A 16,499-nucleotide genomic window follows, 5' to 3' on the forward strand; every position below is an offset into this window, starting at 1 on the left:
ATTTACTTCCGGATTTTTATTCAGATATGGATTATTCAGTTGCTTTATCATGACATAATGTTAGAAATTGGTCCCAGATGGTCACAGAATGAATTCAAATTCTAAAACTGAAAATAACCTAAAGGACTTACTAAGAAAAAAGTAAGGGTACATGTAATTTGGCATTTCCTTGGGCCGTATGTAATTAAAATTTGGTGTTTAGGATCGAAGTCCCATTTTTGAAAGTTAGATTTGATTTTAATGTGATTATTTCATATTTTACTTTACTAAATTGTTTTATTGTACGTTGCTGGAATACTAAAAGATGAGTGATAATGTCAGTATCACTAAAAAATTTTGTTTTTTGGTCTGGTTGTTTAGAAGGGGCAGTTTTTACAATACTCACTGGCCTTAAGAATAAGGCAATTTTTGTCTAGTGTTTCTTTTTATAAATGTGATTGTTATTCTAGTTCACATTTTAAGATATATTCAATATGATATCTATTAAGAGAAAGATTTTGACTTACTATTAAAGCATACCATTTTAACAATTTCTTTTCCTCAATTTTATCAGATCTACCAAAAGTTTTAAATCTTCATTTATTAAACTCGGGAACAAAAGATGTACCAATAACAGTAAGTTTTTACTTATTTCTTCCTAACTTCTATATTCTTTGTCTTTAAACTTGTGACAAAGTTTAAAATAATTAAACTCTAGCTCTAAAGGAATTCGGTTTTGTAGTGACCTGGTGACACTTTGGTTCAAAGTGTAATATAAGAAACCTGTTCTGCCTCTCTAGTCACCAGCCTTTAAGGTTGAGAAGGGCATGTGGTCTTCTCCAAGGTAAGTTTGAACCAAAGTTCATGAGGTTCCTGTTTAGCAGAAGCGTATAAGGGGCAGAAGCATATAAGAGCACATAAGGATTCTGATAAATCCTGGGATCTGTGTGCCATGTGCCAAGAAAAACAGGTTGTAAGGATTCCATCTGGTTTGGTTGTTAGACTTAATGTTTGGTTAAATAAGGAGAGAGAAGAAAAGATTCAGATGAGTTGGGAAGAGAAGTCACAAAGCTAGAACTGCGGTAGGTAGTGGTAGTGCTGTTAACATTTGTCACAGATACCCCTTCTGACTGGCAGCTGCCGTGGTCACCCTGGACAGCACACTGTGAACTAGAGGTCTCTCTTTCCCTTACACATATACACAGAACCAGTGACTGGGATGCCTTTTACATGGTTTGGGGGGTGGGGTGGGGGGACAGGGCTATCCGGATTTTGCTTTACCAACCACAGCCCCACCTCAAGGTGAGGTGATCCACACATTACATAGAGAATAATGAACAAGGAAGGCATTATATTTTTATTATGACCCATGCTGATGTCGGAAAGCTAAATTCAGAGAAATCTGATAAAATAAGATAGGCTATGAGACTTAAGAGACTGCTCTTCATCCCTGACCAAACCTAGTGTTTGTTTACCTCCAGCTGGTGGAGTAGAGACCAAAGAGAAGAGCGTATACAAACCCTGAATAATGGGAGGGACGGTCATCTCAGGAACCACATTTCAGTTCACAGTGACCTTGCTCACTAGCTAGCAGGGTCATAGTCTAAGCAGTGTCCTGACATATGACCTAGTATATCTTTCTGCTAGGGAGAAGCATTAAGGCTGGTTATGGGAATGGAGTCTGGTAAAAAGCTCTCCCCAATGCACAGTGGAGCTGAAACTGCCCCCACCTGAGGTTCCTAGCACCCTAGTAATAGGCCAGCTGAGAGAGATCTGCCTTTCAGTTGCCTGAATCTGGTGGGATCCACACCCCTGCTCCTCCAGGCATTGTCAAGGGTGAAGGACCCTTCCACAGATGACAAGGAACAGTTCCTTTGACCTAGCCACCCTGGTGCCATATTTTTCTTAAAAAAGAAAAAAAAAAAAAATACGTAATGCAGACTGTTTCTACTACATTGAGGGGTTAGTGATTGGGGGTCTTTAATCTGCATTGAAATTTTCATCAGTCTATAAAAAAAGGACCAAAATAAGAGCAATATAAGTGTTTATAAAAATTTGAGTGTGTGTATGTTAGCATAATTAACAAAGTCATGAATGTATTTCTGTATCTTCCTGAGCCAGTTTCAGTAGCTTATGAGTTTCTAGGAAGTTTTTCATTTCATCTAACTTGCCTAATTTGTTGATATACCATTGCTCAAAGTATGTGTTGTAAAAAGTCACTGTATGGAGTTCCTGTCGTGGCACAGAGGAAACGAATCCAACTAGGAACCATGAGGTTGCAGGTTTGATCCCTGGCCTCGCTCAGTGGGTTAAGGATCCGGCATTGCCGTGAGCTGTGGTGTACGTCGCAGATGTAGCTTGGATCTGGCCCTTGTTGCTGTGGCTGTGGTGTAGGCCAGCGACAACAGCTCTGATTAGACCCCTAGCCTGGGAACCTCCATATGCTGCGGGTGTGGCCTTAAAAGACAAAAGACAAAAAAAAAAAAAAAGAAAAGAAAAGAAAGTCACCATAGCTGCATTGTGGTGAATGAACTGCAGAAAGTTTAAAATCTCTTGTAGTGGTCTGCCTGGGAGGTGATGGTAGCTTGGACCTCTCGCCTTATCAGCCATGGGAACTGAGTTTTAAAAGAGCTTCCTAAGGTTTTCCCTGTGTTTTTCTGCATCATATGCCAGACTTAGAGACTGGTGCATTTTTAGAAGGGTCCCTAATTCCCTCCATTTCACAAATTTATAGCATTTTAGGATGGGCTCAGCAGTACTAGTGGCTGAAAAGTCTTTTTTAAATTTCCCTTCATGGAATTCAGCTTTCAAGATATAAGACTACCAAACCAAGCAGTTCCAAATATAATTTCCCCACTTGTCAATGGGCAGGATGCCCAGGTTCAGGCCTTCCTGCCATTGATTGACTATAATGCAACTTTGAGAATATGGTTTTCCTCAACATTTACAAAACATTAATGCTGTACAAATAAGGGAATGAGTTTGCTTGAGATGTTTTAAGAGTCACCTTTGTGTGAAGTTTCCTTGTTAATGAATAAGAATCACAAATGTATTTAATTAATTTTACCACTATCAACTTGATAAGCACCTTAGTGAATTTGTGCACCTGTTGTTAAAAGTTTATTTGCTCTATATGAAAAGGTTATTTTCCTTGCTTGCTTAAATTAAACTTTTGCCTAAATAAGTTTTAGAATGTCCTGGGCCTTGAGTCTCACTTGAGAGTTCCTGAGCATTAGTTGGGTATGCATGTCGTGAGAAAGGATGGAACTATATTTAGAGCTTGTGCAAGCTGCCTTTCCTGGGAATCTTGCCATATATTTTCCCCTTCTTGATTATCTAAGTAAGCAACAGTTAGTGACTGATATTAAAACAGATTGTTAGTATAAATATACTTACAAGTTAATCGTTATTTATTTTTCATTTGAAGCCATCAGAAGGAGCCAACGTTTTGTTTTGTTTTGCTTTGTTTTTGTTTCCTTGGAAAACAGGTTTTAACTGATTGAGGGATTTTTTTTTTTCTAAATGGTAATAATTCAACAGTTCAGACCATTTGTATAAAATATGAGCCAATTGAATATTTTTTTTACTACTAGTGTGACATGTTTTAAGGTAATAACTTTATATTATAATAAATTAAATATAATAAATAAAAATATAAAATATTTTTCCTCTGGTAAGGAAAATCTTCAAGTATGTTTCATGTGAGAGGAACTTTTTTTTTATCAACTATTTATTCTAAATTCTTACTACTTAACAGTGACTATGTGGTAATAAGTACCATCACTTAGCTGTTTCTGCCATGGTGTTATGCCCTTTAAAAGTATTGTGCTTGTGAAATTCACACTCTGGTGCAGCCGGTTAAGAATCTGGCATTGCCATAGCTGTGGTGTAGGTCACAGCTGTGGCTTGGATTCAGTTCCAGACCCATGAATTCCATATATCATGGATGTGGCCATTTAAAAAAAAAAAAAAAAAAAAAAAAGTGTGCTTGTTACTGATTAACCACCACTTTAATCATGTTTGAAAATAATCCAGGTTCCATTGCTGCTGTGTCATAATCAACAGAACAAGTGAAAGAATTAGGAACTATGGCTCTCCTCTGTAAACAGAGCTTTTTATGATCATCTCTAACAAATCTTGACCTCAAGATAATGTGGCGTATTCAAAAAAACAGCAAAATTAATCAAAATCACAAAAATATTTTAGATAGATGGAAACTTAGAAAATATCTAATCCAATCCCCTAGGATTTTATGGAAGGGAAAAAGTAAGGCCCCTTAAAGTAAACGGGCAGTTTACTCAAACTCACACTTCTGGTTAAATAGTTAACATCCTTTTGTTGCATAAACTGATCACCATGGGTTGTCACATATACTTCTATAGTACTTTCCTTCGGGAAATGTGTTAGTATGTGGAGTTCCCCTCGTGGCTCGGTAGTCAACGAACCCAGCTAGGAATGATGAGATTGTGGGTTCGATCCCTGGCCTTGATCAGGGGGTTAAGGATCCAGCGTTGCCGTGAGCTGAGGTGTAGGTCGCAGACTCAGCTCAGATCCGGCATTGCTGTGGCTGTGGTGTAGGCCAGTAGCTACAGCTCTAATTGGACCCCTAGCCTGGGAATCTCCATATGCCACAGATGCAGCCCTTTAAAAAAAAAAAAGGAAAAAAAAAAAGTATTAGTAGAGTAGTATAGTATAGTGAATTCAAATGAACCTTTCTCCAGTTTGTAGTTTCTCTTATAGTCAGACTGCTTTGTCTTAATTGTTAAAAATACAAACACACACACACCCACATATGCACATGTACATACATACGTACCTACATACCCATCAAGGAATAGAGATTGGTACTTTAAATGATTGCTAATAACAGCAAGCTTATTGATAGTAAATATGTGGATGGAACCAGTCAATCCCCAGCCCCAGTTAGAGCTTCAAAGCAAATGAGTTCTCAAAGGAAGAGGAGTTCCTGTTGTGGCATAGCAGAAATGAATCCAACTAGGAACCATGAGGTTGTGGGTTCAATCCCTGTCCTCACTCAGTTTATTAAAGCTCCGGCATTGCTTTGAGCTGTGGTGTAGGTTGCAGACACAGCTTGGATCTGGTGTGGGTGGCGTAGGCTGGCAGCAACAGCTCCAATTAGACCCCTGGCCTAGGAACCTCCATATGCTGTGGGTGTGGCCCTAAAAAGACAAAAAAAGACAAAAAAAAAGAAGAGAAAGATAGATAAGAGTTAAAATGCTAAGAGAGCCAGAAGCCCAGAAGTAAGGCCATTAAGATCTCCAGCACAGGCCCTCCCTGCCTGCACCTTGAGGAGCTGGGCTGCACCTTGCAAAGTTCCCTGTGATTGCAGACAATGCAAGGGACAGTTTTTCCTCATGCTTTTCCGAGGTGCTTCTTGGGCCTTCAAAGGACCATCCTTTGTTCTCTTGAGGCAGAAACCACCTTTATAAATGAGCAGAAAAATGGGTGGGGAACAGCTGGGGTGGAACTTGGTGGCTCTAGGAGCCCTGACAGCACAGTCTTAGCAGGCTTGCCTGATGAGAGTGCCTTTCTGTGGGACATGTCAGGCTTCGGCAAGTTTAAAAAGCCACTGGAAATTCAGCAAAAACCCCAGAAGCATTTGGAAACCAAAGCAAGATTCAAGTTGAATTCTAAGGGAAGATTTTTTTGATCAAGATTCGTGTGCAATGGAGTTCCTATTGTAGCCCAGCAGGTTAAGAACCTGACAGTGTCTGTTAGGATGTGGGTTCAATCCCTAGCCTCACTCAGTGGGTTAAGGGTCCAGTGTTGCCTCGGGTTATGGCATTAGGTCATAGATAGATCTCATCTGGCATTGACGTGGTGGTGATGTAGGCTGGCAGCTGCAGCTTTGATTCCACCTTTGGCCTGGGAACTTCCCTATGCCAGAGGTGTGGCCATAAGAAGAGAGGAAAAAAAAGAAATAGGATCTGCAAAACTGCCTTGGCAAAGGGACACCAGCTCCCAAATAAGCGCATTCTTCATCTTCATATAGTCAGGATGTTACATTTAGTGTTTAAATTTCTGTAAGAGGGGCCCTATCATAAATCTTCATGTCACTTTCCCTTATAGGTGAACTAGGGGTCCATGTAGATAATAAATACTCTTTTCCTATTTTATGTATGCATACCTAGTATACTAGTTTGTCTTTAGTTTCTTACACACTCAACTTATCAGTCATGCATTTTTTTCCTCTAGTCATCATTTTATTTCATAAAAATAGTCCAATGAAATTAATTTGATGTTACACCAGTTTGGGGCCTCCTCCATTCAAAGGGACCATATAAAGTTCACCTTTTTACATTTTGGTTCTGCTTTACTTTTCCAGTATACTTTTCAGTATAAACTGAACCATTAGACTGAAATAATGCTATGTAAATTTTTCTCTTTGCAGAGTGTTCGACCTACACCACAAAATGATGCTATAACAGTACACTTTAAACCAATTACATTAAAAGCTTCAGAAAGTAAATATACCAAGGTTGCAAGTATTAGTTTTGATGGTAAGTATTCAACTTTTTCTCTCTAACAGAGTGGTCTTATTTTTCTAAATTAGAGGACATTTGTGTTGACATCTTAATGTAGAAACCGAGACCATTTTACAGTCAGATTGTATAGTACTGGTTTTTCTTACAAACTGTCATGAATTCTTATTTGATTGTTTCATGAAAGACAATATTATAACTTCATAAACCTAAGTTAGTATTAGCAAATATATTAGGATTGTAGAAAGTTTTGTAATCAGGGCTCTTTCACATATATACCTGTTATGCTTAGCTTTAATTATGAAGTCATTAATTTTCCTGATTGAGTGAATATATATTTGAATTTCAGAAGCATTTTTTAACTTAAGAGTAGAAATAAACTATTTCCTGTAACATTTCCATATATTGGCTTGTATAAACAAGACAGTCCTACCCAAACTAAAATAACAGGCTTTGTGATAGAATTGTCAAGGTAAATAATTACTATTTCAAACATATATATTGCATATTTTGGCATTTGAAATATTTACCCAGACTGTAACATGTTTTTATTCAATTTTGTCTACTTTACTGGAACATTTACTAAATTTTCTATCATAGATTTTTTAAAATAGTGACTTAATGGCTATCTAACTGAATACATAATTAAATTTAATGAAAGCTTGAAACTCCAAATGGGACTTTTCTCATAAGGGCTCATCCATTGAGGAGCCCTGAAACTTAAACTTTGGCTTCATGATAAGACCGTCTTTGCACGTAGTCCACATTTCACAACTAAGCTCCTCCTCAGAAGAGCGCATTCAGGCACGGAGTGACCTGCTGCGTGCAGTGCAGCGTGTGTGAGGGCATCGGTGCACGCTCCACGCAGGTGGAGCGTCTGGGGAACATCTGGAACGATGGCCGGGCTGGCTGCCAGCACAGTGTGTCATCCAGTGAGCTCAGGGAAGACTCTTAAATCAAGATTCAGTATATGGCATACTTTCATAATCCAGCTGTCAAGAAACAACCAGTATTGTAGAAGGTTTGATGGCACAGATATTCCCCAACATGTGACACGTCTTCCGTGTCACTAAGATGCCACAGTCCTGATCACCAGCCTCGGAGTCAGTATCAGCAGGTACATTCTCTGCCCTCTCTGAGAAAGGGAGTGAGTGACCAGCGATGATTTCTGACCCCAAGAACAACATGTAGGACCCACCCTTCTGATAAGCCCAGGAGTCGAGGGTGCACACAGAGTCAGCCCACTGTGTGTTTCCCCTCCCCCACTCTGCTCCGACTCCTCCCCTGACCCCCAGTGACTGTTTCCACTGAGATAAATGAGTGTCAGTAATGGTGGTTCTCCTGAGATCATAGACTCTAACATAGTGTTTCTTAAAGAAATGAAGGAAAATTTAATACACAGTCAAGGGAAGCTCTTTTAAAGCAAGTGCTGCATTTCTAAATGTGGCTTTTATCTTCGTGGGAAAAACCCTCCACCTTCCATCTCCCACCTCTTCCTCCACCACCACCCCAGGTCTCAATGCAAAAACACCGCTGAGGTTGCTATGAAAATCAGGCAGGAAGTGCATGTTTCACCTAACTTTTAAGATTTTCATAATGCACTGTGATTATTAACTCTCAGCCTGTACTTTCTCAGCAAGCATCTGTCTCATCAAACCGGGATTCTTTATGATTTTTAACTGAAGTTTCTTGAGGTTTTTGACCACTTATTTGTGAAAATGTAACTTGATAAGTTACTACGAAATGCCTAAATTCTGGCCCTTGTTGTCAGCCTCATGTCAGAATAAATAGTGACAAAATTAAAGCATCCAGAAATGGCTCTGCAGTACGCTGAAAGGAATGAAGCTTAATGGGAGTTTTAAAAATCTGAATCCACACCGACTGTACATACTAGATGTCATACCATTTTTTGGTTCTTTTTTGTGTGTGCCAAAGTTGGATAACACACATTTGCAGAACTTACATATAAATTCTTCTCCTAAGCGGCAGAGCTCCTGAAGTACTTTAAAGGGGATAGACAGCTTCTTGATTCGCTTTGAAAGGAACACCGAATGGGTACCCAGACTGGATCCAGCTGAATCTGTCTCTTTAATTCCAGATGGGATTATTCAGAAGTGCTACAAATCTTCAAGGTTTTACTTCATCTGTGAGGATAGTATGATGGCAGGGAGGGTGTGTGTCTCTTCTTACACTGTGAGTTAGGGTTGGCTGATATAAGAAGTCAGAGCTCCTATTTTTTTTTTTTTTTTTTTGGTCTTCTTTTAGGGCCGTATCTGCAGCATATGGAAGTTCCCAGGCTAGGGGTTGAATCGGAATTGCAGCTGCCATCCTACACCACAGCCACAGCAACACGAGGTCCAAGCCATGTCTGCGACCTACATCACAGCTCATGGCAGTGCTGCATCCATAACCCACTGAGCGAAGCCATGGATCCAACCCACATCCTCATGGTCACTAGTCCAGTTTATTACTGCTGAGCCATAACATGAACTCCCCAGAGCTCCTCACTCTTGACATTTCTTGCCCCAAGCTACTTTAGTGGTATTCAGAGCAAGACTCTGGCCACACAAGGAATATTATTTCTTAATATAGCTGTAAACCAGCAGTTCTCAGTGGGGTGGGGGTAGGGGTCAGTTTTGCCTCCCAGGGGACTCTTGGCAATGTCTGCAGACACTTTTGGTTGTCACAGCTGATATCTAGCAAGTAGAGGCTCAGGATGCTGCTAAATATCCTGCAGTGCACAGGACAGCCACCCCACCCCCAACAAAGGATTTACCTGGCCTAAAATACTAATAGGGGCAGAGTTGAGAAATGTTCCTGTAAGTGATGCCAAAGCTTATGACTCTAGAGAAGTAGCTCAGATCCAATGTTTTTCCTCCTGAATTGTGTTTACTTGCTAATTCCTTATCTCTTTATCTCGAAACAGGATAATTAAAATATCTTTTCATTTTTGTATGAAAACTGTAGTGATTGACTTAAAATATTGTAAGGTATTCTCTGTGCCAAGTTCAAAGCACAATTTTCTTTTAAAGATTTTGGCAGTTCTGGAGTTCCCGTCATGGCTCAGTGGTTAACGAAGCCGACTAGGAACCATGAGGTTGCGGGTTTGGTCCCTGGCCTTGCTCAGTGGGTTAAGGATCCAGCATTGCCATAAGCTGTGGTGTAGGTCACAGACGCGGCTCGGATCCCACGTTGCTGTGGCTCTGGTGTAGGCTGGCGGCTGCAGCTTCAATTCGACCCCTAGCCTGGGAACCTCCATATGCCGCAGGAGCAGCCCAAGAAATGGCAAAAAGACAAAAAATAAAATAAGGATTTTGGCAGTTCACACAAAGTCACTCTCATACTCCTCTACAAACTCTTTGGTGGCAAAAAGTGACAGGTTATTTTTTATGCTTCCTTTCAGCATCAAAGGCAAAAAAACCATCTCAGTTTTCTGGGAAAATAACTGTTAAAGCAAAGGAGAAGAGTTATTCTAAACTTGAAATACCGTATCAGGCAGAGGTTTTAGATGGGTGAGTTTCTCTTTTAAAATAAACTTTATAACTTTTTACTAATCAGTAAATTCTGTTTTCCAAATAATTAAGTTTCCAACTTAACAAAAGGAGTAGCCAAATTCACATCAACTTCATGAAATTAGTGTTGAAAAGAACAACTTCAATTATAAAGAAATCTGCTTTTTTTTTTTTTTTTTTTTTTTTTTTTTTTTTTTTAAGGAAAAGGTAAATGGGAGGTTATGATTTGGGCTTAAATGAAGTCTTAATGATTCCATAGTACATTTTGGATTTTTAAATCATTTGAGCCATTTCCTTTCTGTAATTCCTTTTGTAACATTCAAGTGTCTGGTTTGTTATTAATGTATACCATTACCTAAAACAAATCATTATGTCCTTTATAATAAACTCATTAAACAGCACTCTGGAATTATAGCTTTTTATAAATGGGCAATAATATATTAGGTAGTTCATTTTCTAATTATATTTTAACCAATAATAGTTTAATATCCAACTTGGTAGGGACTCATTTTAACAAAGCTAGTTACAACCGAATGATACACTTTTTTTTTTTCTGAGTGGCTTGAAAACCTTTTTGTTAATACACTCTTGATTTTAATTGTTTGGTTACATATAATGCATAATGAATAGTTCTTGATTTTACACCTCAGTAATTTGCAAGCTAAATTTTAATTTAAATCACGTGGACCATCACTAAAGTATTTAGTTTTAATTCTCTAATAACAGTCCTTAATACTAAATGTAAAATATTACTCACAGCAAAAGAACTTGGATTTTAAATTAACACGTGGAAATAAAAATGATTTATTTTGTTTTTGTTTTTCAAATAGTTATTTGGGATTTGATCACGCTGCAACATTATTTCACATTCGAGACAGTCCTGCTGATCCTGTGGAAAGGCCAATTTACCTTACTAACACTTTCAGTTTTGCGATCCTCATTCATGATGTGTTGCTACCAGAAGAAGCCAAAACAATGTTTAAAGTATGTCTGGGAACCCTCATACTTTTAATTGTACTCATCTACCAACCAAACGATGCTGACACACTGTTTTTTTCTCTCCCATCACTTCCTAGGTTCACAACTTCAGCAAACCAGTCTTAATTCTTCCAAATGAATCAGGATACATTTTTACTCTGCTTTTTATGCCATCCACATCATCCATGCACATAGATAATAATATTTTACTTATTACCAATGCCTCCAAGTTTAATTTACCTGTACGGGTATATACAGGCTTTTTAGACGTAAGTATGTCCACCTTTAAAATTTAAACTCCCTATGCAGCTTTAGCATTTTCGCTTATTATTAGACAGTCCTGATGCACACAGTTAAATTTGCTGTTTTCTGTGCTTTACAAGTTGTTCTGATTCCTCCCTCGTCAGTACTTAGAAGATTTCCACCCTTTCTGGCAGCCATTCTCCTCATGATACAGTTGCATCTTCCAGTTAACAGCCTCTCTTTAGGCCTTTTCCACAGTCTACTTTCTCAACTGTTACAGTCATGGGGAAGCTAACAACACACTAAATTGAAGAAAGATAAGAAGCAGGGGAAAAAAAATACCACAGGGAGGGCGAAGGGGGGAATTAGGTAGGAAAGAGGTGACCAGAACCAGGAATTATGAGAATGAAGAAAAGAACCAGATAGTAAAGAGGAAAGTAGGTGGGAAAGACAGGGTTGGAAAAGGAATCTAAATGCAGCACAAAGGGAAATCCAGGTCTTTCTCATACAAACAATAAAGCAGGAAAAAGAAAATCCAAACAAAAGTATCCTGGGAGTAATCAATGAAAGACGTTTAGATAAGAAAACTGATGGGGAAAATGTAAAAAAAATGAAAAGAAAGTGGAAACATGGAAATGTAGTTCTCCGTTAGAATCAGTAAGAATTTTAGAACTGGAGGAACCTTCAGTATTAAACTGCTCCTTCCTTATTTCTTTTGCTTAAATGATTCATAATCAGTAGCTACTTTCATGAAGATGTGATGTTCGCTGAGACCCAGGACTTTTTGCCTAATTCCTTCCACTTAACCTCTCCTAGTATTTTAGCTTCCTGCTGCTTTTGTGCCTTCAGGGGGGGATGTAGCTGTTCAGTAAAGGCCATGAGCGTTTTCATTTCTGATTACTCAAAATTTATTTCCATGTACAAAGTTCTTAATTATATATTATACATATGTGTATTTACATTAAGTATAGGAACTTTAGTATATCTTAGTAGTTACTTTTTTTGATAACATCCTCTTACATAAGTGTGATTTTACATTTAATCTAGTTCTTTTTTATCTTTCCAGTACTTTGTATTACCCCCCAAAATAGAAGAACGTTTCATAGATTTTGGCATACTGAGTGCTACAGAAGCAAGTACTATTTTATTTGCAATTATAAACAGCAATCCAATTGAGGTAAAAAAAAAATCTGTTTTTTATTCTAAATCACCTTTAGAGATTTTTGCTAGTGCTGCAATAATCACTTTTATATCTTTCTCCTTTTTAAGTTGGCTATAAAAAGTTGGCATATCATAGGAGATGGTTTATCCATAGAACTCATAGCTACTGAAAGAGGCAACAGAACTACAATAATCTCAAGCCTTCCAGAGTTAGAAAAATCCTCCTTATCAGACCAGTCATCAGTAAGTAAACTTTGTTATTGTTTCCTTAAACTTATGTGTATGTGCAAACCTCAAATAGAAGACTATTGCTCATAAGATTTTTATGGGATTTGTCATAGCATTGGCTGTTTGATGTTGCAAAGACCTTATAGGTAACCTGCCTCAGCTCCCTCCTTGTATGATTGAGAGCACATGAAACCCAAGGGGTTAAGATGGAACACAAGTGTCAATCCAGAGGAAATTCCCGTAGGTTCTGAAACTAATCCTGTCTGCACTGGATTCAGGAGGCAGAAGAGAGAGCCCTGCACGTTAGTGCAAAGTGTTTTCTACTAGTATTGGTATCCTGGAATATTTCTGGTCAGGTCTCTGTACTGATTAGGAGAAAGTATCAACAAGGTGAACATCATTTGTTTGATCCCTGGGTAGATCTCCCCATGTACTTTTACTTGGTCTTCTGTACAGTTAGTCATAAAAGGGTATGAAACAGGAGCAAATGAATACTTCAGTCTAAGCCCTCACATTACTGACAAGGGAACTTGGAGTTGATACCCCTTGGGACAGATTTAGTACAATCACCTTGTGTGACTTTGAAGGAACATAACTGCAGGTTAGGATAGAACTTCTTGGGGCAGTTTTATAAAAAGTAAAGCACACGTCCTTATGCACAGAGATTATTGACAGATATGCCTCCATGGAATGTCATAGGTCATAAGTGATTGAAGCATTTTTTGCTGGAAGGATCCCCCAAACAGTTTTTTTTTTTTTTTTTTTGGAGAGCAGTTTAACAATATAATAACATCTCCTGGGAATTCTTCCCATGGAAGTAAAAAAATATAAAGAGCAAAAAGCTGTGAGAGTGCAATATGTGTGGATAGCATTATTATAAATAATTCTAAATAACTGGAACAGCTAAATGCATGAAGTCATGATTTTATGATTGAATGTTGCAGCAAATAAATTGTGAATATGATTGTAGAAACTTGGAAAAGGGTTTATGAAAAAGTGGGAAACAGTAAATAATGTTATTTAATATTTAATTGCAATATTCTAATTGTATTTGTGCAGCATTCAAGTTACATAATCAGATACTGTGGTAGATATATGGGTGTTCACATTTTTAATAATTTATAATTTTTTAATTTGATACATAAGTAAAGCCTTCTTTTAAAACATGAAAAGAGAGAGAAATGCCCCAGAGAAGTAATACCTGTCAGTGCAACTGAGATTTTATTTTTAATACAACTAGAATACTGGAAACAGATTATAATGATAATATAATGAGATAATAACGAGACCAGCTATTAATGTGTTCCTTTTGACAGTGAAGTTGGAGAAATAATCCCAGATGGTTGAATTACAATTTTTTTCTTTTTTTTGGTTTTTGGTTTGGTTTTTTTGTTTCTTTGTTTTTGTTTTTTCTGCTTTTTAGAGCTGCACCTGTGGCATATGGAAGTTGCCTCATGGATCCTATCCAGTTTGTAACCCACTGAGCCACAAGGGTTCCTGAATTATGCTTTATTTTTATGTATTTTTTATTTATTTTTTGCTTTTAGGGCCACACCCGTGGCATATGGAAGTTTCCAGGCTAGGTAGGGGTCAAATTGGAGCTATAGCTGCTGGCCTGCACCACAGCCATAGCAACTAGGGATCTGAGCCACATCTGCGACCTACACCACAGCTCACGGCAACACTGGATCCTTAACCCACTGATCAAGGCCAGGGATCGAACCCACAACTTCATGGATACTAGTCAGATTCATTTCTGCTGCACCACAACAGGAACTCCCTGAATTATAGTTTTTAATAAGACATTATAAATTAATCATTTCAGGACTCTGGATTATTTCCTAGTACTAAATAAGTATTAACACTTATTTAAAATTGATAGGTCCAGTCAGTAACATAGAGCCTGCTTGACAATTTGGGGTTATAGAATTAGCTCTTATGCAAAACTATATAAATATAAAAATAGGGGACAGAAAGTTGAGATTAATGTTATGAACCTTTAAAACAGAAAATTGTAATGAGTTGCGAGTTTCTAAATAGCAACTCCACAAAAATGTGGGGTTTTCTTTTTTTTAGTTTGTCATGCCTAAACTTCAACTGTTTTCCAAAAAGCCAAACCTGTGAACTAAATTAGCATCCTTTTCCTTATGCAGCACACATTGTCAACAACTCTCTCTGCTCTTCAGACATGTGGTCTGATTTGGGTGGTTAGAGTCATGAGGAAACATTAGAATTACACCAAACCAACATGGAAATGCTTCTAAAAAGGGAAAAGTGTGTTTGGTATATGAAGGTCTGTTAATTTGAAGCGAATGGGAATTTTAGGTAAAATATAATTACTAGTACCTAAAATGAATTCACAAAATGAATTTCATGGTTTTTGAAAATTTCACGATTGAAAAGATTAATTGCCAGAAACAGCAAATAGCCTGAGAAAACAAATAATATACATGTTCTTTCTTTCAAATTTGTATTGCTTAACTCTTCCTTCCTTTCATGATTTTTGATGTTTTTATATGACCCAGTGTCAGTTGCTCTGAAGACATGATGATTAACATGACAGCATTAAATTCAGAACTTGAAGCAGAACCCACTTTGTATGTACTTATAGCCAAAGGGTTAGAAGGCTGGGTCCCTCTGCTCCAACCCTCACCCCCTTTGATCACGCAGGTACGCGGTGGGGTGTCAGGAGTGCATGATTCCCCAGCTTAGCAGCTGGGAGTTGACTCTTCCTCAGGAAACTAGCTTTCTCAGTGGCCCATGGAACAAGAATAGTAAACATCCAGGAATGGGCATTATTTTGAGATACTTGTATGTGATGATAGGATAATTCCGTGTCACACTAGTGTAGGTTAAGATGTTGAAGTCAGTTTATCTCTGTACCCTTCTTTTCTGTGGCGATAAAAAACTTCATCTATCAAAGTTAGTGAATGATGTCATTTCTACTGCTTGCTTACAGGTTATATTAGCTTCTGGCTACTTTGCAGTGTTTAGAGTCAAACTTACTGCAAAAAACCTGGAAGGTATTCATGATGGAGCCATACAGATCACAACAGACTATGAGGTAAGGACTTGATGAGAATTCAGGTCAATGGAGCTTTCTGAAAAATTCAGTCCTCTTTTGTTTTTATAGAAACAGAGAACTGTTTACTCAGAAAGTTACGGTTTATCATTTTCACACCTTAAAAACTAAGCTTTTGAGAATAGATAACAGAATATTAGTGTTCGTTAACATGATTTTCTGATAAAACCCAAATCTCTTAGCTACAAACAACTTCAGAAAAGCGTGTTTGGCACATTGAGAGTTGCCGTTAGAAACCTGCTTGCAGGTGGGTGGAGTGTTGCACAGACCCCAGCTCCTGGGATGGACGCCTCTCTCTGCAGCCGTAAATAGCCTTCTTGCAATGTCTCCAACAAGGAGTCAGGAAAGCCCACCTCAACTTGAGATCTCGGGATTCTACTCACATGAGTCATTCCAGTCAAGGAACAAAGTGAAAATCATTGAGCTTTTCAAACACTCTTTGTGGGGTTTGACATGTTGCATTCAACGAGATTTCGAAAGGATCTATTTCTGCCAAACCCAAATATTATGATTTATTATTTCAGGGCTCTTTGGGAAGTTGAGCATAGCTAAAGTCAACAAGTTGTGACCCTTGTTCTCCTACCTGTTTTCAGTACATACAGCCCCCCACATGGAAGAAAACTAAGTCAGAAAACAGAATTGGTCATTTAATAATAAAAGATTTGTCAGGAGCATGCCAGGTTAATTACCTCCTAGGTGAGAAATCCCTGCTTAACATTTGTCACTCTTGAGAGAAATAAATGCATTTCATGTCTTAGAGAAGTATCTTTGTGAGTTGCCTATAGAGTGTGAGTTGAAATTCAGAATCTAGAA

At 38.1% G+C, this 16,499-nt stretch overlaps 1 protein-coding gene across 11 annotated transcripts in view; it reads left to right on the top strand.

Annotated features, from left to right (window-relative positions):
* TMEM131 (transmembrane protein 131) overlaps positions 1-16,499 on the top strand; it is a 193,138-nt gene that overhangs the window by 129,166 nt on the left and 47,473 nt on the right. For all 11 annotated transcript variants that reach the window (XM_021087244.1, XM_021087245.1, XM_021087246.1 and 8 more), the window contains 8 exons: positions 554-615; positions 6,392-6,500; positions 9,886-9,994; positions 10,825-10,978; positions 11,071-11,241; positions 12,282-12,392; positions 12,485-12,619; positions 15,564-15,668. In XM_021087244.1, the coding sequence (XP_020942903.1) occupies positions 554-615; positions 6,392-6,500; positions 9,886-9,994; positions 10,825-10,978; positions 11,071-11,241; positions 12,282-12,392; positions 12,485-12,619; positions 15,564-15,668 (956 nt within the window). The remainder of the gene's footprint in view (positions 1-553; positions 616-6,391; positions 6,501-9,885; positions 9,995-10,824; positions 10,979-11,070; positions 11,242-12,281; positions 12,393-12,484; positions 12,620-15,563; positions 15,669-16,499) is intronic.

The sequence above is a fragment of the Sus scrofa genome, chromosome 3, assembly GCF_000003025.6.
Source record: "Sus scrofa isolate TJ Tabasco breed Duroc chromosome 3, Sscrofa11.1, whole genome shotgun sequence".
Taxonomy (NCBI): Eukaryota; Metazoa; Chordata; class Mammalia; order Artiodactyla; family Suidae; genus Sus; species Sus scrofa.